A 24596-nucleotide genomic window follows, 5' to 3' on the forward strand; every position below is an offset into this window, starting at 1 on the left:
TGCAGCCTTGTTTTTACTAGACTAATAAACAGATTGTAGGACCCCCCGTTGTGTCTCTGAGCTCTACCGAGTGCCTGGAAAAATTCGGGGGGTGGTGGCACGTCCTGCCATCTTGCAGGGCTGAGGAGTGGCTGCCGCGGGGCTGGGGGTCAATTTCTTCGGAGGACTGTGGGTGGTTTGTTCAGGAATGGAGATAAGAAAGGGCTCGTGTCCACATCCGTCTGTGGCTTTTAAATGCTGGGTTGAATGAAACCTGACTGGATGTTTCCTGCCTGCCTGCCTGGCCTGGGGGCATGTGGGAGTTAGCAGGGAGCATTCCCCAACCTCTGTGCCAGAGGCACGGGAGAGTTTCCAAGCTGTGGCCTTACTTTACAAGGATGCTTGTGGGAGACAGGCCAGCTGAGCATATGGGGGACACCTGCCACCACACCTGTCTGGTGGCTTTGGTGCCCAGGCCTGGGAGCTGTGCACAAGGATCTGGCGCTGCTCATCAGCATGCTGTGAGGCCACTGCTGCTCCTGCTGCCACTGCAGCCACGTAGCAGCTAATCCTCTGCTGCACACAGAGTGGTGGAAGGCTCTGCAAACCCTGCTGCCTAGCAGTTCCCAACAGGCACCAACTGGTCAGAGGCACCTCAGCCCCACGTTGAGGCCCCTGGGGAGAGGGGAGCTGTGAGTCTCCCACAGCTGCTGACTGGCAGCTGCTGCCATGTGCTGTCTGGAGGCACGGAAGGTCTCTCTTCCACAGTCCTGGGCCACCAGGCCAGGTTTCCAGGCACCCTCTGCCTTGGGCTGCCACGGCAAAATCCAGATATGGCATTCCATTTGACTTGCACAAATGCCTGGGGGGGGTACAGCTCAGAGCTCAATCTCTCTGGCCACCACTCACACAGTGGGACTGGCTGCCATGAAGCTGCAGCCCTGGGGTTTTCCTGGGCCCCCTCCTGCCCTCCATAGGGCTCTCATCTGGTGCAAGCCCATTCAAGGATTGGGAAAGCCAAGGGCCATGTGGCTCTGGAGGGCCAAGTGTGGTGAGATTTGCCTAACCCAGACATGACTGCACACCACAGCTCTCCCAGCACCTCTGTTTATTTGTCCAGGCACAGAGGCAAAGTGTTCCTTCTGTGCAAAAAGTGGGCAGCAGGGGCCCCGTGGCTTGCATGCCAAGCAGCCACCAATCAAAGCTGAGCTTGTTTGGCCAGAGGCTGCCCACAGAGTCATCGTTCCCCCCTCTCACTTCTCTTTCTTGCTCCCTGGCTCTCTCACCAGACTAAGCAGCTTCTCCAGCTTTGCCATTTCCTCCTCGGGACTTCTCTTCACCTCCTGGCCTTTCTTCTGCTGCAAAGAGACCAAGCAGGATAGAACTGTGAGCAGGGAGGAAAGCAGGAGTGAGGAGGGGTCCAACACAGGGAGAGCTGCTGGAGTGCTGTGTCTGAGGTCTCACCCCTCACTGGAGGCTGATCCACTGTGGGATGCACCTGCCCATCCTCATATTTCAAGCCCAAGGTGCCATTAGATGTGTGAAAGCTCCTATGAACTGGGGAAGGACACTAATAAAGTGTTTGGATGGGCATGGGAGTGGATCTCTTGATCCACAGTAACTCAAAGCCTCTTCTGTCTCTCTCTTCCTAGACCTTAGCCCTGTGGGACTGCACCACCCTCTAAGCTATGCCCCCAAGCTGTAGGTAGGTGCCAGGTATGCAAGATTGCTAGGGCAATGACACTGGTGCAAATGTCCAGACCTCCCGAAAACAGCCCCACCATGCCCACCCTGTGCAGGTGCTCCTGGGCAGAGGCAGCCACAGGAGCAGGCATCATCCCTTTTGCACCCAAATGGCATTCCCCAGGAGGGCAGCACCCTAACCTGGTGGGGAGAAGTGAGTCACGTCTCCCAGGTGTGCTGTTAACTCCTCGGTGAGGCTCTCCTGTGCCTGGACACACTTCTGTGCCAACCCTGATGCACACCCCAGCACGGGCAAGGAGGACAAGCACTTCCTACAGTCCCAAGCATCCCAAGGGCTCCCTGCCTGAGTGCTAAAGCAAACTACCAGCATCTTGAGAAAAATCAGCACAAGGGAAAGAACCAGCCCAGTTCAGCCCTTGCTTGTTTGGGAGCAGCAGGAGCTTTCCAGGCCTGGCAGAGGATGATGTCCCTGCTGAAGGCACAAGTTCCACTCATTGCTTTGGGCAGAGCATGTTTCTGCTGTGCTGTGGGCTGCAACACTGCTCTCAACAGAGTTCTGGTACTTTGGGAAAGTGATTAATTTGGCTTAGGCTCTCCAGGTTCACATCATGTAAGAAACAGCTGCAGCAGAGGAATTTTCCAAGCTACACTGAGCCCACCAAGCCCTCCTGCAGCTGAGGATTGAGGATACTCCTGCAGTACACCATGGGATTTCTCAAAAAAAGCATCCCCACAGCCACCACTTCCATTGTGAAGTGTTGCCTTTCAATCACAGCCTTGCCCTTTGCCAGCCTGCTGGATCTTGCCTTGCCTTTGGAGGTGGTATACCCCTGCTTTGGGGCTGGGGAGCTCCTCTGTGTGCAGCATGGCTCTGGGCACCCCAGGAAGCAGCTGCCAAGCACAGGCAAGCAGGAGGACTGGCACAGTCTTGCAGGTGGGCTCAGGAGAGGTGGCAGCAGGCCTCCAACACTGCAGCAGAGCAAAGGGAAAGGAACATCCCTGACCAGGCTTGGAGGCAGCCTGCAGGAAGTTGCTGTACTGGCTCTTCTGGGCATCCCCAAAGCACAGCCTCTGCTCTCCGTGCTCTCAAAAGGCCAGAGGAGCAGCACTCAGCATCGGAGGAAGGAGACTGCCAGCGTTCCTCTCTCCCCACTTAAAACAGATCAATTCTCCTCCCGCTGAATCAGCCCCGCTAATGGCCACGGGTGCAGCAATTACAAACACACACCTTCCCTTCGGCGCTGAAGAAATGCCAGCGCACAACACGGGGAAAGTTGTTAGCCCGCACAGATCTCACTCCCTTTCTCTAGAAAACATGGCATTGCTAAGTGATGAAAACGTGCAAAGAAGTCCCCGGGGAATCCCCGTGTGCTCCCTCCTCCCAGCCCAGCACAACCTCGATGGAACAGAGGTTTCCTAAGCTGCCGAAGGACACTTCTGAGATGAAAGCAGATCTGGGGGAAGGATGAGGACTGGGATAGCTGGAAACCCCTCTGCTCCCAAGAAGAGAGCTCCACTGCTGTTCTGAGCACTGGGATGAGCCCAGGTTGTTTTATTTACTGAGTCCATTGGCTGCATGCTGGGACAGTGCTGGTCTGTATTAATGCCAACAGGTGAGCAGTGCCCTTCGTGGCTCTGGCCCGGGTACTGCAAGTGATGTTTGTAATAATGGCCCACAGTAGAGCATCTCTCTGAGAGCCTTGGGATAAACACAGCTGCTTGAGGTATTTCAGGACTTAGCTATTTCTGCAGAAAAGCTGCTTTGCTGTTTGACAGCATTCGAACCCCTCCCTTTGTCACTCTGTGTCACATACAGCACCACACAAAGGTCCTCAGGACAGGCAAAAGAGGCGTCTGCTTTGCTCATATGGGGAGAGAAGATGCTGAAGCCACATTCCACCAATCCATCGCCATCCCAAGCCCTTTGATCTCTCCTCTGGTAGGGTCAGGGAGAGTCCCTGACTGATGTCCTGCAGGCCCATGGGAACTATGTCTAAGCCTTGCTGAATTCACCATCCTCAGGCAAGGCTTAGCTCCTGATCACTAAACTGTCCCTAAAACTTTGACTTTCACACTGTCTCAGCTCCTTTGGTGCTTCTGAGCACGCTGCAACAAAGCCACACGCAAGCCTGTAATGAGCCGTAACTGAACCAGAGCCCTAATTTAACGCCACATAACCAAGCAAGCAAGATGACACAGGGAAAGAAAATTATGTCCTTTTGGGGGCACTGGAATGGAAAGTTTCCCTTTATTCTGTCATCTGCTTCTCCCGGGGCACTTGTGCTTGTGAGCTGGCTAGGCCACTGATGGCACCAGCACAGCACTGTGGGATCTGCTTGGATGCACGTGGCAGCTTCCTAAAAATCCAGGGGCTTTGGCTGTATCAGACCTCTGAGAAGCAGTCCTTGGAGCAGAGCTATTGCGATGTCCCAGGGCTCACATAAGGCGGGGAAGTGTCACTTCCACATGCGGCTGCCAAAAGGCTCTGCCTCCAGCAGATGCCACAGCCAGGTGTGGAGAGGGCACTTGTGGGGCTCTGCCACCATGTGCATAGCTGAGCCTGTCCTCCACCTACATCCCTGCTCACACCACATTCATGGGGCTCACCAGGAGCTGAGAGTGAGTCAAGGCAGAACATCTTCCCCATGAAGCTGTTAGATGCAGAGCTGAGATTACATGGGAGGTCTGTCCCTGAGGAGCTCATGGAATGGGTATTGGAGCTGCTCAGAGCAGCATTTGCATCGACTTTATTGTTAACTGCTTCCAAGTGGAGAGCAAAATGTCCCTGTTGAAATAGGGATGAGGGACATGGCAGAAAAGCTCATGGCAGGGCCAGAAAAGGTGCTCTGCAGGGATGGACTCTGCCCTGCTTACAGAATGTGACCTCAGGGAGGAGAGATGGGGAAGAGACTCCCTCTTTGTGTCAGTGTTGCTGTATCTGTTGCCAGGTTTCGCACAGTCCTTATGCTCCCTTTACCTCATGTCCAGGGTCTTCCCTGGCTCATCAAGGAGCAAAACTGAGGCGAGGGGCTCAGGCTTAGAGGCAGTGTGCAGGACCCTTCATGGTCCTCTCAGCCCCAGGGTGAGTACTGGCACTGGAGGTGCAGCAGGAGGTGGGAGATAACTGAGGTGAAGCCTCAGGGGGAAGGGTGGAGTGAGGACTAGGACAAAGAAGATGAGGATGAGGACTGGATGCTTGCAGATCCCTTGACCCTTGGGAGCCTCAGCCCCACCCATCCCCATGCTGGCACATGCTGAACTCTGCATTCAGGTTATGGGATTCATTTAAACTGGAGTCTTGGCTAATGCCTTCATTCCCTAGTTGAACAGCATACTGCTGAGTTAATAAAACTCTCCCATAAAAGCCGTGATGCTGGCACTTTTCAGCTTCCATGTCTTTTTCCCATTGGTGGAATAATCATAAAACATCTGCTCTGAAGTTTCGATTAAACAAGGCCAAACATGTTTATGTTTTAAAGCAGCAAGGAAGTCAACCACGCTGATATGAATATAGTCAGGAAAGTCCCCACAACTTCCTTGGGAGCAGAGGTGACCCTTTACCCTGCTGAGCCTTGGCCAAGGGGCACAGGCCTGTCCCTGCACTGCTGCTGTCATGACACTGATGTCATTCCTTACACAATGGGAATTCTGGATACAGTCATGCTGGAACAGGATCTAGACATTTTATAAAGCAACCCAGTGACCTAAGAACTGGCTTTCCTTGCACAAGGGTTTAAGCTTTTACAGAGTCATTTTGAAGGGGGTGAGAAGCTTCAAGAAGATACCTGAAACTGCTTATTATTATTATCCTCTGTGGGAAGGGGCACGCAACTTGCCAGCTATTCAGAACTTTATTTCTTTGACAGAAGACCTTTTCTTGTTCCTTCTGCTCAGGTTAAGGTGCCAGCTCTAGGGTAAGGGCTCCTCCATTATCAAAACACACTAGTGACTGGTCTGGTGAACTCAATGAATGAGAGCAAAGATGAAGCTTCCCTGGAGCATTTCTGTCGGGAAGATCAAGGAAGGCTAAACTCCTTCATGAACACAGAAAAATTTTCCTCATCATCTCTCTGGGTCACTAACCAAACATTAATAGGAATATTAACAGGAATATGATATGAGCTGCAACCCTGAAGCCTCCCAGATCTACCTCAACATGGCCCTATTGCAATCCAGTGCTGTCATATGAAGCTGGAGTTATGCTGAGCTGGGGATGATGTCTGTGCCAGGATGACTTCTTGGCTCTCAAGAAGTCCCTTTACATGCAACAGCAACATGTTTTTCAAGCACAGAGAGCCTTGAGGCACACTCAGAGCCTGATCCAACAGCACTGCTCCTGGCCCATGAAAAGATTAGCTGACAGACTGGAGATAAGGATTTAGGCTTATTCCGCTACTGCTTGGAAATAAATGACACAATAAACTTTTTTTGCAGGGAATGAAGCCAGCAGAAAAGCCCAGGGGATGGTTGGGTCATTCAGGTGGCAGCAGCCACACAGGATCATTGGCCTCAAGGATGCTCTTACCTCCTGCTTCAGGTACAACCTGTGCAATTCAGGGCAAGCACTCCCACCTTGCTCAAGCTCACATCCTGACTCAAAGAAATCTGCCTGGAATCTGCACTGACCCATGCTAAAGCAGTCACGGGTCTCAGGGTCCCAGCTGACCTGCCTTTGATTCTTGGAAGTCACCATTTAAATTGGGTAAGTCACAGTGCTGGGACCAGCCTGTGGCTCAGCAGCACACACCTGCCAGGAAAGGCATGGGAGCAAAGCTCAGGACATCCAACAGGCAGATGGTGCAAACAAAATTGGATCAGACCCAGAAGCGGATGGGATTGTCACTGGAAATAAACCAGAAGGAATTGAGGAGGGCACGTGGGCAGGGATCACTTCTCCCTAAATAGTGGGTAGCTGCCCACAGCACACCACAGAACTGGCCAGTTCACATACATCCATGGGAGAGGGGAGGGAGTGGCTGATGGAATGGATGGGCTTTGCAGCAGCAGCAAGCTAACAGCCTGGACAAATCCATGGCCATCAGGGAGCACAGCCTGTGCATCCTCACAGCTCTGTGTCTGCTCTGCCAGGGGCTAGCTGGGACTCCACCTCCTTGCTCACCCCCACTGCAGTATCCTCTGGCCAAGCAGAAGCTGTGCATACAGCAGGAGCTGTTCCCCAAAGAACATTCCCTATTCTTGCTAACTCCAGAGCCTCAAGCAATGTCTCTTACAGACCACTAATTTAGGCACCTAAATTTAGCCATAAAAAGACCACATTTAGCATGAAAACTTCAGTGAACGGGGCCAAGCTGAGTGCAGATTTCCTTCATGGCAGTCTCCACAGCTGCTCTGAACTGGGCATTACAATGATTTGTTACCTCCTTCTGAATTTTTCCCTGTAGCAGCTGCAGAAACCCACTAAAACCATTTAAAACTGTTGGTCTTCTGTCTTTTCCATTCTCTGACACAAGTTCAAAAGAGGGACGTTGTCATGACCCTCAGTTCATCAATCATCAAATAAACGGCTTTAAAAAGAAGGATAAATTTTAAAGTAATCTTAAGACATTATGGGTCTGAAATGAACCTATACCCTTAACTCTATCCTGCACAGATGCTGTGATTAGGAAACATTGGTAACAGGGTCCCAAGAGGTCATACTGTGTTTTGTCAGCCTTGAGGACAATTTAACTACGCTCTAACTGTGAGCTCTGTGAAATGTGTGTGTGAGATGAAGAACTGCTTTCTTTTGCGTGTCATCAGCCTTAGTCGCTGAGATGAGCCAACATCTACAGGCTCTATTCGAATAGAACAGCTTGGTGAGAAAACAAACTCTTCACAAGGTACATGGAAAAGATTTTCAGTCGTATCACTTAAGTGACTTGTACTAAGCACTGAGAAAAACCATTGTGTGCTCATTGTGTGAGGCAATTACCCTGTCCTGGCACACTGAGACCTACTGAAGGAGTCAGAGTGGAATAAAACCCCTAAAAGCTTTTTCCTCAAGCCCAGGGAGTGCTGGTGGTGCAAACCATCACTGGGATAAGGACAGAGGGAATGGTATGCCCTTTCCTTCACCGCACTGCGGGGACAGGCAGTGCGTCATCCACACAAACCCCGGATCCAGCCCTAATGGATTCAGATTTTCTGCAGTGCCATTTGGCTCATTGGGATGGGATCAATTATTTTAAGTAACTTTTAACTTTTTGGGAAGCCCTAATATTCAAAGCCTTTCTACCTGCCATGTGTGACAACAATGTGAAGGCTGATGGGTGCATCAGTGCCTAGTGTTTGAGCTGTGGGATCTCTCTGACCCAAGCAGCATGGAGGAAGGAAACAAGAAGCGGATTTTAATTGAGATTGTTCATAAAACCCACTAGACAGGCAATACGCTGTGTTGTAGCTCGACTTCAAATATTGCTGCAATTCCAGTGACACCCAGACACCAGATCTCAGTGTATCTTAGAAAATCCAAAAGCTGACCAGGCTTCCCTGTCTCTTGCACCCATCAAGAGGGGCCACATCTGCAGCATCTCCTCACCTTGGTGGGCAAACCTGACTTAAAAGGCTTGGGCACCCACAGCATCCACAGCCACAGAGGGATAAAATCAAGGATATGCCCTGCAAAGTGCAGTGACCCCAGCATTCTTAAGCTGCAGCCCTTGATTCCTGCAGGCAGCACAGTCAGCCACCCAGCAACATTTCCTTATCACTCAGCATCTCTTTCTTTCTTTTTTTTTATTACTTCAGCTTTGCTTTAGCATTTTGGCATGCCAGCTCAGTAAGCTGCTATGGATTAGAGTTTAATAAAAGCAATCAAACACGGATGTGAATATGCAGCTCCTGCAACTCTTGGGTACTGCTGTTAAATCATAGAGCATGGTGTCTCATGAGAGAACATTTGCAGTTGTATGAACAGTGTATTTGAAAAAGTTGCAGTTTTTTCAATGCCTTTTTCTCCAGCCACCATTGTTAGCATATACATGTCCACCTTGATCACCTTTTAAATGCCGTAAGAAAGTCCAGTTGCTGTTTTTCATTTAACACAGCACCTTCTTTATTTTTTTTTAAATACAGTTCATAAAAGTATTTGCATAGGAAGTATATTCTTGGTTACTACTTACATGGAAGCATGTGAATATACTTCATTTTGGATAAATACAAGTACACGGGAAACCGGATTTTGCTATTATTAGAAGTAAAAATAAATGTTCTTACTCAAAGAAGCCTCATATGAAATAACATTAAATGCCAATGGCATGAAAGATATATTATGACTGATACTCTTCTGCTTATGAAAGAACTCAGTCTGCAATTTAATGTCAAGCCACATTCCTCCCTTTCTGTTTCTTGCTCTCCATGACTGAACTCAGGGATAATACAGAAATTGCACTAGATATTTCAGCCATGTGAACAATTGTGTCATCTCAACAATGTATTCTCCTTGTGTATTTTTCATTTAAATCAGAGAGTCAGCTGGGGCAAGGCTAGGAGGGGTTAGTTCACTAATGCATTCTTGTCCATGGTGGGATGTCCATGGTGGGAGCAGCTACTCTTACCTTGCTTCTGACACAATGTAAGATGCTTGTCCAGTCCTTGGGGTGCCCAGCACAACAACTGCCCCCAGCAGTGGATTGTCCCACTCTGCTCCCAATACCTGCACAGCCATTTCTTTAGAAACTCCCCAGGAGTGGTGCTGCCAACCCATCTCTTGGAGATGTCTGTCAGCATGTCCCTCTTATGCCCACTGAAACCTTCTCCCTAAGTCTTTTCCTGCTGTCTTGTTACCTCAGAGCACAGCCCAGGATTTCTTTGTGAGTGCTGACCTCTCTCATCTCCCTGCTTCCAGTCTCTCAGCTGGCTGTGCTGTCCTTGCTGCTTTCCTGCTCCCATGTCCCTCAACCCCAGTACCCAAAATGGGAGCAGGGGTCTACAAGATCAGATCATGTTTCCTCTTCACTCCTCTCCTGCCTGTGCTCTCCAGTACATCTCTGCTCAGGCAAGTGAGACCTTTTTCTGTTCACCTCCTCAGTCAGTTATTCCAACCTCCTTTCCCTCTCCTTCTGTTTGCCTCCATCCTCACAGAAGTGCCTCCTATTTACTTCAAACTGAGTCTCCCCATTTGCCTCAGATTAAATGACTTGCACAGCTTCTCTCCACTTGCTGCGAAGCAAACAGCCAGGCAAATGATAAATGCCACACAAACACTCCCAGGCCTGGGAACCAGATCCTCTGTTAGCCTGGACAGCGCGGGACGTCACACTAAATCACATCAGCCACGACTGAGTTACGCTGCAGCATGCAAATCAGGGCTTAAAAGAGGTCAGCGAGGAGCTGGACGCCGGACAAGCACGGGAAATCCTGCAGCTAGAGCTGTTGTTCTTCCCTGGGATTTCACACAGTCACAGCAGCTGAGAAATCCCTTCCTGCCCCACAGAGACAGGGCCCAGCTGTATCCCACCACAGTGCCACTTTGCTCTGGGACCTCCTGAGGATTGCTGGTGTCAGTCCTCTCCTGGAATGGGCTTGGCACAGTGCTGGTCCATGCAGGATGTTTGTTGCTGCCAGTTGAGACATCTGCCCTCTGAGCCCACATATCCTGCAGTGATGCTGAGGTTATGTCACACACTCCCCATCCATGTGCACTGACCCAGCTGCACTGGACTGTCCATAAGGGTCTGAGCAGAGGGTCTGTCCATAAGAGCTGTGCAGGGAACAGGATTCATACTGATCTGACTGCAATTGCAGGGCCCAAACACTGCATATCAGCCAGAAGCAGACAAGATAAAACAGTGCATGAGAATTCTAGCAACATGCTGGGAGGCAGCTCAGGGAGTGCTCCTCTGGGGCACAGGCACCCACAGAACCACTCATTTCCTTCTGTGAGACACTCCCAGCAGTGATATATATATCAGCTAGGTCTGATATGCCCCGACCTGAGCAAAAGCGGCTCTGCAGGAAGGAACCCAGCATGGACCTGAGTATGGGCTCCCTGGCATGCAGTGATGGGGATGGCAACAGGGCTGGGGTTGGGGATGCTCCTGTCCCACCCACACCCAGATTACCATATACACTGGTGATGTGTCCCTACCCATGCCTTGCTCTGACCCTGCCACCCAGGAACAGGGGGTCTTCTGGGTCCTGTCTGGAGACAAAGATGAGGTATGCTCTGAAAAAAAAGCAGATCTAGATTCTGTGTTCATGTAAGCTGTTCAAGCAGGAGACAGCCAATTTTAACGACAATCCAGTCTTAAGACGCTGATCTGGCTCCAGCCCAAGTCTTTGTACTAAGCTCCTTGACATCCTGTTTAGAAAAGCATTATTAAATTCTAATTGCTTCATGCATATATTGCTGTTTTAATTATAACAGAAGCAGGAGAGAGAGATGGGAGCAGTAATCAACCTCTCTGATACTAATACATTTTTGAAGAAGGAACTGGCCATGGGAAAACCTAATCCAACATCATCTGTGGAAACCAGAAGGAGATATTCCTAGTGATTGTCCACACCGTCAACAGCACAGTCACAGTGTGGCCAGGAGTGGCCTCCCTAAAGTGCTCTTTGCTTTGAGAAACTGACTGGGATACTGCACCTGAATTAATTTTACATGTTTGCTGCTGTGTCTCTGTTGTACCAAAATGTAATTACTTCAGAGCCACAGACCAGTTAAACCCATCTGCTCAGCTGGCTGCTGAAACTAATGGATATTCTTTGCAACAAAGTAGTGCAAAATAGAGGCATGCTGGAAAGAAAATTATGTGGAAGTCATCAAGGTCCTTAAGGCAAGCGCTTCCCAAAGTAATCTCTCCACTGCCAAGCAAGTCCCACAAGTATCAAAGATGGAACAAGGTTAACCAGCAGTTGGCAGTTTCAGCAAAACAGTGCCCAAGATGGCAAAATAAATTATCTGACAAATAATTGCAAATGTAAGGACTAGACTAGACCTGTTGACAGAGTTAGCTGACACTGATGCACATCTTTAACACTAACTGGATATGTCCACTACAAAAAAATTCTTCACCAAAAAAGCTTTGGAAGAGGCTGCCCAGAGAAGTTGTGGTGTCACCAGTCTGGAGTTATTTAAAAGATATGTTGACCCTCAGGGACATGGCTCAGTGATGGGCTTGGCAGTGCTGGGTTAGCAGTTGGAACTATGACATAAAGTCAGTCACTGTAGTGTCACTGAAAGCCTCAAAACACCAGCAAACATGGCCTGATCCTTGCTTCGCTCTCTGTGTTGCTGGAACTAGGACAGACAGACATGGCTGCGGCAATGCTGCCAGGCAAACAGCCACCATTCCTCCTGGGGGCCCTTAGAGGAGCTATGTCCTTGATAGAGACAACAGAGATCTTGTCACATCTGGATACCACTTCTGGCTGTAGATTCCAATGGCATAGTGAGATCATCATCTCAGGAAGGGTCACTTCTTCCCAGGCTCTCTGTTTCCATTCTGATCTGAGCCCAGGCACTGACTCCAGCTATCACCCTGATGTGAGATCCCTGAAACTCAGATGTGTTGTCAGGCCTGGGGAGAGGTAGTAAGGACTGAGCAAGAACCTGGTGATATTTTCAGAGTGCTCAAGGTGACAACCAGAGTTGTTCCTTTCCACAAGCACAAAGGAGATGCCTAAACTTGCTTAGAGGAGTGGTGGAAGCAATTGCTTTGTAGAAATAATGCTGCCTCAACCCTCCACATTCCACTGCTTCTCCCACAAAATAGTTAACCCTGTGAAGTTAATCATGTAAAGTGCAGGGAGATGCAGAGAGAAATACCACAGCACAATGGTTTCTCCAGGCCCTTTGCTGATCCAGCTCTTCCCCTGTCTGTGAGGGAATAGTCACCATCATTTGAGAACTGGGTGAGACTCAGCCCAGCAGGGGATGAGCCCATTACACAGCTGCATCAAGAACAATCTTGGAAAGAGATGTTTTCACAGCTGGCAACCAAGCAGGAAACAAAAGGAAGACAGAAAGGAGGCACTTGTGCTCAGAAAATTAAATCTAAATTACAGTAATTATACTTGCATTAACACCCTATTTGCCATAAAGATGCATAACATCCTTAGGTAAGATGTAACTGTCCTGAAGGTTAGAAGTAGGTAACTGGAGAAAGAATGCCAGCTTAGTCCTAGCTGGTAAAATCCTTAAGAAGTCTGGATCATCATGAATGGTTGTTTGCAATTTAACTTCCCCAGCAACCACCTGTAAATGAGTCAGCAATCCAGCAAGAGCAGCAGAGAACCTGTAACAGAGCTGATTTATTCCAGCAATCTATCATTTCACCATAAAGAAAGGCATTGTTTTCTATATGACAATCTGGGGTTTGGATTCTATTGTGGTGTACATAATATGAGACAAATTCTCACCTCACTCCATGATGAAATCACATCCTGTTGGAGGCATGGGATTACTGACTAAACTGGGCACATTAGCATAATTCTGAGTTCTTGGACCACAGAAACTTAATTCACATTCTGCACCTAAGCAGAATCAAGCACAGTGGAGACCAGCCCTGGCAGATGTTGGTGGTATTTTAGGGAGGTCTTCACCGAAATCACTTCATTGATTTCAGTCCATATCCCCATATGGAGATCTGGTACAAGGACTTTCAAAGTCTTTGTGTCCTCCATGCTGCCAGTTTCTCTCAATACTTTATAAGTGGACTCTCCTAGATCAGCTGTAGAATGAATAAGAAAATTGAAATGCCAGTGAGGACACCAATCCACCTTCCCAAATAAATTTGCAGACTTCTCTGCAATTTCATCGCAGTTTTTTCACTGCTCATTTCGGGTGATTTTTCAGCTGGTTACTGTTCCTGTTCCTGGCATAACTTCTGCACTCTCCTGGTTTAGCTCAGACATGCACTTGCCATTTGGCTCGCCACCAGGAGACAAATACAGAACCACAGAAGGTTCACTCAGGAGGGACAGGTAAAGCCAAGGATGGCTACAGAGGCAGGGAACAACATTCAGCCCCTGTGTAATCCATGGTGTAAGAGCAGCTGTCAGTCCAGTAAACAGCCCAAATGTTTGATATTTCCTGTCATACAACAGCCAAGAGCTTGAGTGGATTTTCTGCAACACAGGCAGGCAGTTCCAAGCCAGAAGGCGCTAATTAAGAAACACTAGGTGAGTGTTAATGAAAGAAATTTTGAGAGGTGAGAGAAAGCAAAGAGGATGAACCCTTCTCACCTCCTGTCCTTGGTCCTATGTGCCATGTTCTTACTCACTGGAAAAAAAAGGAGCTTTCTAGGAGGGAAAGAAATAAGACAAGGAGATGACAGTTGTGATGTATCCGTGTGTGTCTTGGTTTGAAAAGACAGGTGTCTGTTAAGGGAGGCAGAAACCTGCCTTGAAATGGAAAAATGTAAACCTCCTCCCCCCGCCCAGATCATTATAATCCTGAAAACAAGGGGCTTTTGTGCAAAGATATGGGAATAGGAATAATAGTTCCTTGCTAGGAAAATGAAAATAAAAATGAAGTAGTACAAAAAAAACCACAAACCACTGACAGAGTCAGGACACAATCTGACATCCCTGTTGGTCAGGGTCTTGGTAGCAGTCCAATTAAATGGTGGCTGCAGTCCTCCTGGAATGACAGATGTGGTTCTGTTGAAGCAATGATCCTGTAGAAGGGTGTAGCTTTCCTCTGAAGGTCCAGTGGTGGTATAGATTGGTCCAGTCTTCCTCTGAGACTCCAGTGGAGAAAGGCTGCTGTGTTGTTCCAAGTCTGAGATTATATCCAGGTAGGAATGCTGGGCTCCTCCCCCGGGTGGAGCATCTCACAATGGGGTGATGTAATTTTATCAGTCATGAAGTGAGGCTCAGTGTCCCATTAACAGAAGATATCCCTCTGAAGGGAGGATGGGTCACTGAGGAGGTAAAGAACACTGCCCTACCTGGTTTAAACAGCTGATAATAGAACACATACTTTTGGTTACATCTTGCATTGCAACCCAAGACAATGTGTCTGTTCTCTGCCCTGGTGATGAAAAACAGGCTATGAAAGGTCTTCACTTTCAGCTAATGGTTTCACTTACAGAAAGAGAGGCAGAAAGTAGTTTAAGGGGTGGACAGTGGTGTTCATATACCAGACTGAGTCCAGCAGAGACTACCAAGATTGTTGACAGCTGGAGGATTTGCACTGAACAGACACTAAGAGTGCTGGGCTTGTTCAGCCTATAGAAGATGTAGTTTTGAGTGACCTAACAGGCACCTGCCTGCACCCAAGTGGAGGATATTAAGAAGACAGAAATGTAGGAGTGCACAGCAGGAGAATGAGTCACAACAGCCATAAACTGAAACAGGGAAGGATTCAATGTGACATAAGAAAGTTTTTCTCCACTGTGACACTTAGTCATTGGAACAGGACTCCAGAGTGGCTGTGAGATCTCCAGCCCTGGAATTTTTCAAAAGAAGTCTAAGTCCTGAGCAACCTTGTCTGATCTCAGGGCTGTACACTTGCTCTGAGCTGGAGGCTGGGCAAGAGATATCCCAAAATCACCTCCAGCATGAATGTGTCTGTGGCTCTGAAATCCCAGCATGTTCTTCATAACCAAGTGTAAACTGGAGGATGTCTTGCAACTCTATTATTGCTATTTGCTATCTGCTATTATGCTTTTATTGCAGACATCATTTCTAAGCAAATGTCCTCTTAAACCTTATATTGCTCATAATATCAGTGCAGACCAATACAGCCCTCAATTCCCAGTTCCTGGCACAGAGGGGACCAGCACCATCCTCCCAGGGTATCTAGATGCTGTGGAAGCTACACAGACCAATTCCAGTGTTGGTGTCAAAGGGGTAAAGAGAAGAAGAAAGTCCTTCAGTGAAAAATGACAACCAGGAAGCACTGAAGAAAACCCTTGGAGAGCAGAAGCCTGAGGCAAATGGTGACAGGACCAAGGAGGAGCTGGACTATGAGTCTGTGAGAGCTGGCGCCACAGGGATGAGAAAGTGGGGATTGTTTCCCCCTGCCTACCCACAAGTGGAAAAGCTGACGTAAGAGGGGAGTTTATATAATCCCAGACATGTAGGACAAGTATATGTCTCTCCACTATGCTTATATCAGTGGCAGTTAAGGGATAATATGCGTTTATTGTCAATAAATTCCCACTGTTACTGTACCACCTTGTTGCTGCTGAGTGCTTGCAGTTTGATCGTTTAAAGCACAGACTAAAAATCAAGCCATAATCAACAAAACTGAGGAGTTCAGAAGTCAGTAAATGCAGCTATGTGGCCTGTTCTGAGTTGTCATTACCCCTTTGTAAAAGCTGTGAATCTCCCACTGTAATGCTACCTGACAGTTCCCCTATCATTTCAGTAAGATCAAAAAGTGGAAGTAGATTTTATATCTTTTTAAACCCAGAAATAACCATAATGACTCACACAGCTTCAGTCAGTAACCTGAACACAACAATTACTCTTTCTGAAGCTAAAACACAGCTTTCACTGTAAGACAAGGTGCTTTGACCTGAAGGAGTTCGAGGGATGCAGACAAGCTAGTGCTATGTTAAATACGTGTTCTCAAGTCCTTGTTTAATTTGGTCAGCTGCTAAATCCCATCATATCTCTGTCTGCTAATTTTAAAGAGCTTTCCTCCATTGCAAATCCCTCCCCATTTAGGTACCTTAAGATTAAATTACATTTTATTAAAATATATTTAGAGATTATATAGAATTGTATTATATACTATATATTATATGATATTTGATATATGCATACAATATAGAATATAATTGTATTACATACATAATCTTAGATTACACTTTTTAAATTATAAGTTATAAAGCTTAATTTACTTGCAAGGTCCTCAAAGCCTCCTTGAAGTTATGTTTTCTAGGCCTTATGTCAACCATCTTGGTCCTTCAAGACTTACTTTCCATTTTCTTATCAATCAATCAATCAATCAATCAGTCAATCCCCTCCACTGCAGAGTCAACCCTGGATGTGTGCAGAGACCCCTTCCTAGTTACATTTAAAGTTCTGCTGGTCCCAGCTCTTTTTAACAGAATCCACACAGGTGTTTTGTAGTGCTCCTTCTTTCAAGCAGGGTGTTTATTTTCCAGAGAAAAGTCCATGTTCAACCATTCTTTGAGGCATAAGTAGTATCTTGACAAAGGTTTACCACAGGTCTGAGCCAAACAGCAATTGTCAAGCAAGGCTGAAAGCCCATGGAGTACTATGTGTCTAAGGGAGTGTAGTAGTGTTTAAGAGATCTCATGTTGATAGACAAGCAATTCTTTCTGAAGCAGGGGAAACAGGCCAGCTGCAAGGTTTCAGTTTCCTCTAAGTCCTTCGACCACATCACGTAATGTGTGGCTTTTCTGTAGCACCTCCCAGCCCAATCCACACCAGCCTTTCAAAAACTTGGGGTTATTCACTCAGGGAGAGGCAGGGACAAGGCGCACTCATCGGTTTAACTAAAGCCTGCAGAAAGACAAGCACAGGCTGTGAAGCACAGGCACAAAGGCTGTACCTCTCCAGTGAACCCCTGTCAGTGGTAAGGTACAGGGATAGAGAGAAGGGGAGATACTAATTGCCTTGGCTTGGTTAACCCCTGCTCAGCCTGTTAACCTCTGCCATGCCATGTTCCTTTGCAAGTAGGCAGTGATGGTGCCCCATTCCTTGCTGCTTTTCTAAGTCAGAGCTCAGACTAACCTTGACTTGAAATGCAGGCCTGATTGATTGCAGAAGACTTTGCCTACCACCCAGGCATCTGAAAAATCATGGCTGGCAGCATATCCCTGGCTATGAGAAGGGTAAGAGCACTCTGAAGAATGAAATTTCCCTACACAGCAGGGTGCAAGCAACTTGGAGTTTTCCCTGTCACTGCAGAAGGGATGGCAGATCCTTCTTCAAGTCTTTATACCCCACAGCCAGTCAGGATTTCCATCTCTGGACACTGCATTTTAGGCTCAAGCTACTCCAGCCTCTCCTGGTTGCAGAAGCGGGACCCACATCCCTCTCTTTTGCTGGTGCTTTAGGCTGCAAAACCCCATGAGTCTGAGCTGAGTGAGACAGCTCCTTTGGCCTTGTGGCAGCAGAAAAGAAGAAGATTCTCAGGGTGGGTTTCCCTTTCACTTGTGCAGCCTAACTTTTTCAGCCCTCAGGTTGCAGGAGTCCTTTGGGCTGCAGTGTTTTTACAGCACAGCTTTTAAAGCACAGCTTTTCTTCTTGAGCAGGCAGTTCTAACTGAAACCAAATGCATCAGCTTTTTGTTCAGCTATGTTACAAACTCAAACCAGGAGCCAAAGCCTGGCATGGCTTTTTGCTTTTTTTTTCTTTTCTTTTTTTTTTTTTTTTTTGCCATTGACATGAAATAAACAAAATTATTAACTTCCTGCACTCCCACTGAATGTCCATCGGTTGGCCAGGCCAGATAAAATGACAGCCTTTGAGTTAATTTCCCTGGCCTAGCATGTTGCTTCAGTGCAGATCAAAGCAGGAAACCTAATCCTGGAGAGGGATGAGCATCCTCCAGTTTCACAGCTGCATTTGCAAAGTAGTTTCTGGTCATTCTTGTGTCTGACTGTTTTGGTGTCTTACTTCTGGCAGCAAGTCTATACAATCATCAAAAAGTCAGATGAGGCAAAGAAATAAGAAAGCAGTAACTGAGCAGTGCTGATATTCATGCTCCCTCCTGTGCTTCTGGGAAGGCTCCTTTCCCCTCTCCTCAGGATATCAGAGCAAACACCAGCAACCAAGTGGGGAGATGTCTGCTCTAGCTGAGCAGGGTTAGTATGCACCCAGACAGCACAGGCTTGCAGGGAAAGGCAATGACTTTTATTAACTCAAATAATACATATCTGGGGAATAAAAAACCAGCTTTAGGGCAAAAGCACTTCTCTTCCCAGGAATTCCCATTTGCGTAATAAAAGGTGCTATCTGTACCCACATACTTTGACTTGATTACTGTGTTTGAGACCATCCTGACCACAACAGCCCCAGCCCTTTGGGAAGGGCAGCAGTTACCACACCTGATCAACCTAACAGCCTTAATCTAATGCATTTCCTGGGGGAATTTCAGGGGATGATAGGGATCAGGAAACTGAAAAAGATAAATGCAGCAGCTATCCAGAAAGAAAACAATTGAGCTTAATCTCATTTTTCAGAAGATGAGTGGAAAAAGTCAACAACCTGTAAGTGCCTGAAATGCATCATTACTAATGTGAATTTGCACTAAAGAAGTCATGCTGCACCAATCTGAGTTCTTTTTGCAACAGTGCAATACACTTTGTGGACAGGAAAGGCACAGAAGTCATTAACCATGACCTCGGGAAGACTTTGCCATTGTCTCTTGATATTCTGATCCTGAAGTGAGACAATAGATCTACATAAAGTGAGTAGAAACTGGTAAGACCCAGCTGAATACTTGTACCCAGAGCTGTCAGCACTGAGATGTGTGTAACTCTCACAGCTCCGTGGTGTGGTGGGGGTCTGACCAGAGTTTCTGTTAGTGCTTGGATAGTGGGACAGACAGAAAGGCTGCAGGTGTCCAGGAAGGCAGGACTGGAATTTGAAATTACTTTTCTAGACCAGAGATATGATCTGGAAAACTGGTGTGTGAATTAGCAAGGACAAATACAAGATACTGTGAATGAGCAGGGACAATCCCCAGCACAAATACAGGATTGTGGGGAGGGAGTGCCATCAGGGTTGGAGTTAGAGGGAAAATCACCTGGATGGGACCTGGCACTCCTGTGAAGCAGTAGAACAGTCAGCTCTGTCACTGCAGAGGAATGGGAGAATCATGGGCAGGCATGCGGAAAAATCTCTTTGTGCTGGGCAGGGCAGCACCCCCAGGATGTGGCGCAACAAGGGCACAGTTCATGGAAGGTGGTGGGGGACAACAAGATTATTTCAGCCCAACAGGTGGAAAAACATGACATTGTCCTGGCAGAAAAGGTATCTGCACTGTCCAGGCCCTGTGAGGGGTGAGGAGCCCAGGCACAAGCTAGATTGAGAGCAGTGGGATCACTGGCAGCTCCCTGGTGAGATATGGGAGTAAAGGAGACCGGGGGATATTTGCCCTAAGACAGCCTCACACGGTCGGTGCCTGGCACTCCTCAGAAAATCAGTCAGGGAATTGGAGCATAACAGTTTCCCTCCAGGAGAACCTCGGAGATGCTTTGATTGTAGCCATCTCTGCATCTCACATAGCCAGCGGGACTGCAAGTCAGGCCCTCTTCTCCTCTGCTTCACAGGGCTCTTCCTTTTCTCCACAGGATAAAAATAATCCTCTTGCGTCAGTTCCATCTCTGTGAGCAGTGAGACATTTTATTCACCGGCGATTCCTTCCCTTCTCTCATTTAAACAATTCTGCAATGAGCCCATCAAATTAACTTGTGCAAGGGATGTTTATTTGCCCTGCCTGCAGGTGCAGGTGTCTCCATTTCTTTTATTTTGGAGGAGGCTGGTAGGTGGCACAAGTGTGAGCTGGGGAGGAGCTTGGGAAGGGCTGGAAGCAGCATGGTTGTTTTGATCGGGGCATGCAGGGGCATGAAGGTCTTCAGATGGGTGCACCCAGAGTTACAAAACCCACAGGTGAAGTCTGCAAGTGAAGGGCTTTTCACAGCAATGCAATTTGGAATGTGTTTTACAATGGCACAGACAGAATCTCCCAGGCAGGGAGCTGCCCTCCGTGTCTCCACAGGCAGCCTCAGCCCCTTCCAGCCCAGGCCGGCTGTTTGGGGAAGGCTGTGTCAGTCTCTGGCAGAGGCTCAGGAGGAGTTACAGGAATGTGCCAGATATCAAACTGCTTCTTTGGCCCTCATAGCTGCATTTCTTCCTATTCCATGTCATGACAAATTTCCTGCACTTGTCACTGCAGCAAATACCACCAGGCTCCACAATAAGGAACACTGTCCCAGAGTTACCAGTTGATGCCCAGGGACAAGGTATCACAGAATTACAGAACCTTAAGGGGATGGAAAGGACCTCAAAGACCACCCAGTGCTAACCCCCATACTGCCATGGACAAGGACACATCCCACTAGACCAGGCTGCCTAAGGCATTATCCAACCTGGCTTTGAACACTGCCTGGGTTGTGGCATCCCTAGGCAACCTGTCCTGTGGTCTAACCAGCCTCACAGCAAAAGAATTCTTCCTAATATCTAACGTAAATTTCCCCTCTCAATTTGTATCCATTCTCCTCATAGAGCTCAAAGAAGAGTAAAAGCTCACCTTCTCCAAGTTCTGGACTCTGTAAGGCAAGGCTAAAACATGATGGGAATAGGTCTTGCAAATGAAGAACAGTGTCCTGTTCTCCATCCCTGCTGAGTGAGCTCTCAAGTACTCAAAACACTACAAAACCATGAGCTGGGGACAATCAGCTAAATTTCTCCACCTTAATTTCTCCACTTCATGACCAGTGGATGCCATGGCAAACAGAGGCCAAACATACACTTCTGGCCAGGTCACCCACAGGATGCCTGCTCCTTCCTATTTGATCCAGCTTCTCATCCTTTGGCTCATACCACTGCCACCTCTTCCCTCTGCCCCTGGCTCCACTTCCTAATTTTCTTCAGTTTTTCAGTGACCTGGCTGGCTCAGCTTGAAATCTTGGGCTCAATAGTCTGTGATATCCAAATGTCAGGCAGAAGGCAGAAGAGCCTTCCAGGACATGGGCCTTGGTGGGACACGGCTGTCCATCACTGCACCCCAAGTGTAGCTCCACTTCTGGATGTGTCCCAAAAGCACTAAGCAGGAGGGAAGCACAGGGAAGAGGCTACAGGAGAGAGGCTAGATTCACGGTGCCTATGGACAAATGTCACTTGGCTACTGTGGCTCCAAGGGAGATGGGTGTCCTCATCCTACTCAACATGAAGAGGAGATGCATCTCATCCAAGGAGATGCAGAGGCCAGGACCATGGCTGGGTCTCTCAGACCCCAGGCACTGCTTTGCACCTTGTCCTCATTACAAGCCATCACTGTCCTTCAAACACACCCAGTGGCCCAGGGGCTGAGCTAACAAGCTTTTCTCCTTCATTCCCCTGTGCAGAGCCAGTGCTTAGGAATAGCTGCACTCCCCAAGAGCTGCTTGGGGCTCTCTGGCATAAAATCAGCTCACCCTCAGATGACCTGGAGGATAAGCATCCACATTACCTCCTTCATCAGGCCACTCTAATCAGTTCTGGCAGGGGGGCTGAACACTGAATTGTCTCTGCAGGGCAGGTTGCTGGCTGGAAGTTCTGCACTCACACCCAGCCATTGCTGGAAGAATGAGAGTCTCCCAAAAAGCCTCCATTGCTGGCTCTGCCAAAGCCGTGCATTGAAAACAGCTTGTTCCCCTAGGGGTCCCTCTGCCTTTGTACTGGGGCTATTATTGAGGCAAAGAACTGGTGATTTCTCAGGATTTCCCAATTTCCTGTATGGGATTTAAGTCATCTGCAGAGAAACAAATGCACAGAGGACAAATAAAGAAACAGGAACAGCAGGTAAGCCAAGCAGATCCTCTGAGGTTAAGCAGTGCCTCACTTGCCATAATATTGCTCTCTGCTTTCTGCCAAGGCACTGAAGAAAGCTGAAGCTCCAGCTCAGAGAGGAACTGTGCAAGCTGAATAGGCATACCCAGGCAATCTCAGATCTAACCAAAATGAAAGTCCTTTGAAAACATAAGGCAAGGTTCCTTATTATGCATTAGGCTTTTTTCAGGACAGGCAGCAATGGGCACTTCAGGCTGCAGAGGAGCAAAGTCCAGACTGCTGGGACTTTGGGAGCTCTAGGATGGCAGACACCAAAGAACAGACACAATCTGTGCACAAAGGAAGAGGATGCAAAGCCTGAAGATAAAACAGTGCTTGTAGCAACATAACAGCACCAATGTGGAGAAATAAAAGGGAAGATGTAAACAAGGCACAACTAGAAACCAATTCTGCTCAGCCAAATTGAGATCTCAGTTACTGAGGACAGCAAATCCAAGGACACACACCAGATTTATGCCTAAGAAGTCTTGACTATTACTGATCATAAAACCAAATCCCCCTAGCATTTTTCTCCAAACTTCTAGTATTGCAAAATGGAGCAGTCTCACATCACTTTCAAACATAGGCAACCCTTTTTATTATACCTTTATTAGATCTTCAAAGACAAAACTAAAAAGTCAAATCCAGTCCTCTTGGCTTTGTCAGTATCCCCTTAACAGCACACACCACCTCACAGAATGAGATTTGCACTTTAGAAATTATTCATAAGTACTATGGATTTTTTGTAAAATGGGACCTTTTCTTGCTTCAGTTGCCAATGTTTTCATTTAACGTACTAAACACATTTCATCCTGACCACTGGGAATTTACTCCAGCTTAAAATAACTTGTAAATACGCTGATGTTGTCTCTCCAACAACTGCCAAACACAGCAGCCACAGAAAGGGATATTACATAACAAAAGAAAGTTGAAGATGTGGCCAGGAACAGTAAAAGAAAGAAAAATTCCAGCTCTTGACCTTGGGGTTCAACAATGCTTCTGCTACATAGAGCTGTCATCTCCCTTCACATACATTCATGCATCCCAAAAATTATTTCACCAAAAGCAAAGAAAATAGATTCGATGAGATTATTCAAGTCCTGTCGATCTGCCCCTGCTTGGTTAGCTCTCCAAACAGGGTGAGTATCTAAGGTTGCCACACCTCTGTTCAGGATCCAGAACCCTTTGTAATGGTGGTGCAACACTCTTGGACATCTGGATTCATGCCCAGTGGCTGTGCCCAGGGTGTCCAGGTAATATACAAAGGCTTCAGTTTTGCCCAGGAACTGTAGCCAGCTGGCACATGGACCATCTCATTTCCCAAGTAACAGCTTTCCAGGCTTAGACAGTCCCTTCACTTTATCTCAGGCTATGCTAGACTGGGAGGAACCTGATGTGGGACTGGAGAGAGAAGAGATCCTACGGGGAGGCAAAGTTCTTCCTGCTGATGGCTTTCCTAGCACTGTGTCAGGGCAGGAAATCATGGAAGGGAAGGAGAAGGCAGAAGGGGCACAGGAGCCTGCTTTTGCCAGTATTCCCTTTGGTGGTTGTTGATTTACAGTTATGAGTCACACATCCAGGTAGCAAAACAGCCGCAGGCCACAAGCAACACTGCTTGCACCCTGGCAAGCTCCACACCAGTGGCACAGCCTCTTGCTGGGACTGCATGCCCTGGACACAGAGACTGTCACAGCAACCACCTCCAGACCTTCCTGCTCCAAGGAAGGCTCAGAGCCACCTGTCTGTGCAAGTCTCCAACCTGCTCTTCTTGAAGGCCTCCAGCCCTCGGTTTCCTTCCCATACCAAAGAATAAATACCAGTACATATATCCTCCCATGGCCTACAAAAGTGGCACAGAAAGCTGTGAACAGTCACATACAGGCTTTCACGAGTCCCTGGATACACCCCATGCTTCTCAACTTTCCCCCTAACAGTACTGAGAGCAGCTACTTGCAACTAGACTAAACAACAGGGGATGGACTGAAAAGAAACCAAAAAGCATTTTCAAATTTCAGAGTAAGCCATCAAGCTGCAGGTCAGTTTTTATGAGATCCAAGCTCATTTGTATGTGCCTCCTTATCCAGAGGCCAAGCTGGCTCTGGAGGAGGCAATCCTCATGAAGGCAGGGCACACCAAATTCCTCCAGCACTGCTTGTGCTTTGTGCTTCTGGGTCACTGAGCAATTAGCCAATTCTGAAGAGACACAGAATATCAGCCACGGCTCGAGCAGCACAGAAGGCATTGAGAGAGAAGCATTTGCATGAAAACAGAGGGACTAAGAATTACACTGCTAAAAGAGCAAAACTTGACCTGTTTGGAGAGGAGAGACAAGTGCTTTTCTTTCAGGCAGAATGAGAGCTGCTGGGATAGAAAATTTAGGGACAAAATATACTTCCCTCAGTACTAAACAGCTCAGCAGTCCAGGACTGACTGACCTTGGAGAATGGATC

The 24596-nt window shown here is 47.7% G+C and overlaps 1 protein-coding gene across 1 annotated transcript in view; it reads right to left on the bottom strand.

Annotated features, from left to right (window-relative positions):
* Positions 1 to 930: 930 nt before the first annotated feature.
* The window catches only part of DNAI1 (dynein axonemal intermediate chain 1), a 141296-nt gene continuing 117630 nt past the window's right edge, over positions 931 to 24596 (bottom strand). The window contains exon 20 of the mRNA XM_058826171.1: positions 931 to 1337. Coding sequence (XP_058682154.1) covers positions 1233 to 1337 — 105 coding nt within the window. The 3' untranslated portion in view covers positions 931 to 1232. The remainder of the gene's footprint in view (positions 1338 to 24596) is intronic.

The sequence above is a fragment of the Poecile atricapillus genome, chromosome Z, assembly GCF_030490865.1.
Source record: "Poecile atricapillus isolate bPoeAtr1 chromosome Z, bPoeAtr1.hap1, whole genome shotgun sequence".
NCBI classification, from domain to species: Eukaryota; Metazoa; Chordata; class Aves; order Passeriformes; family Paridae; genus Poecile; species Poecile atricapillus.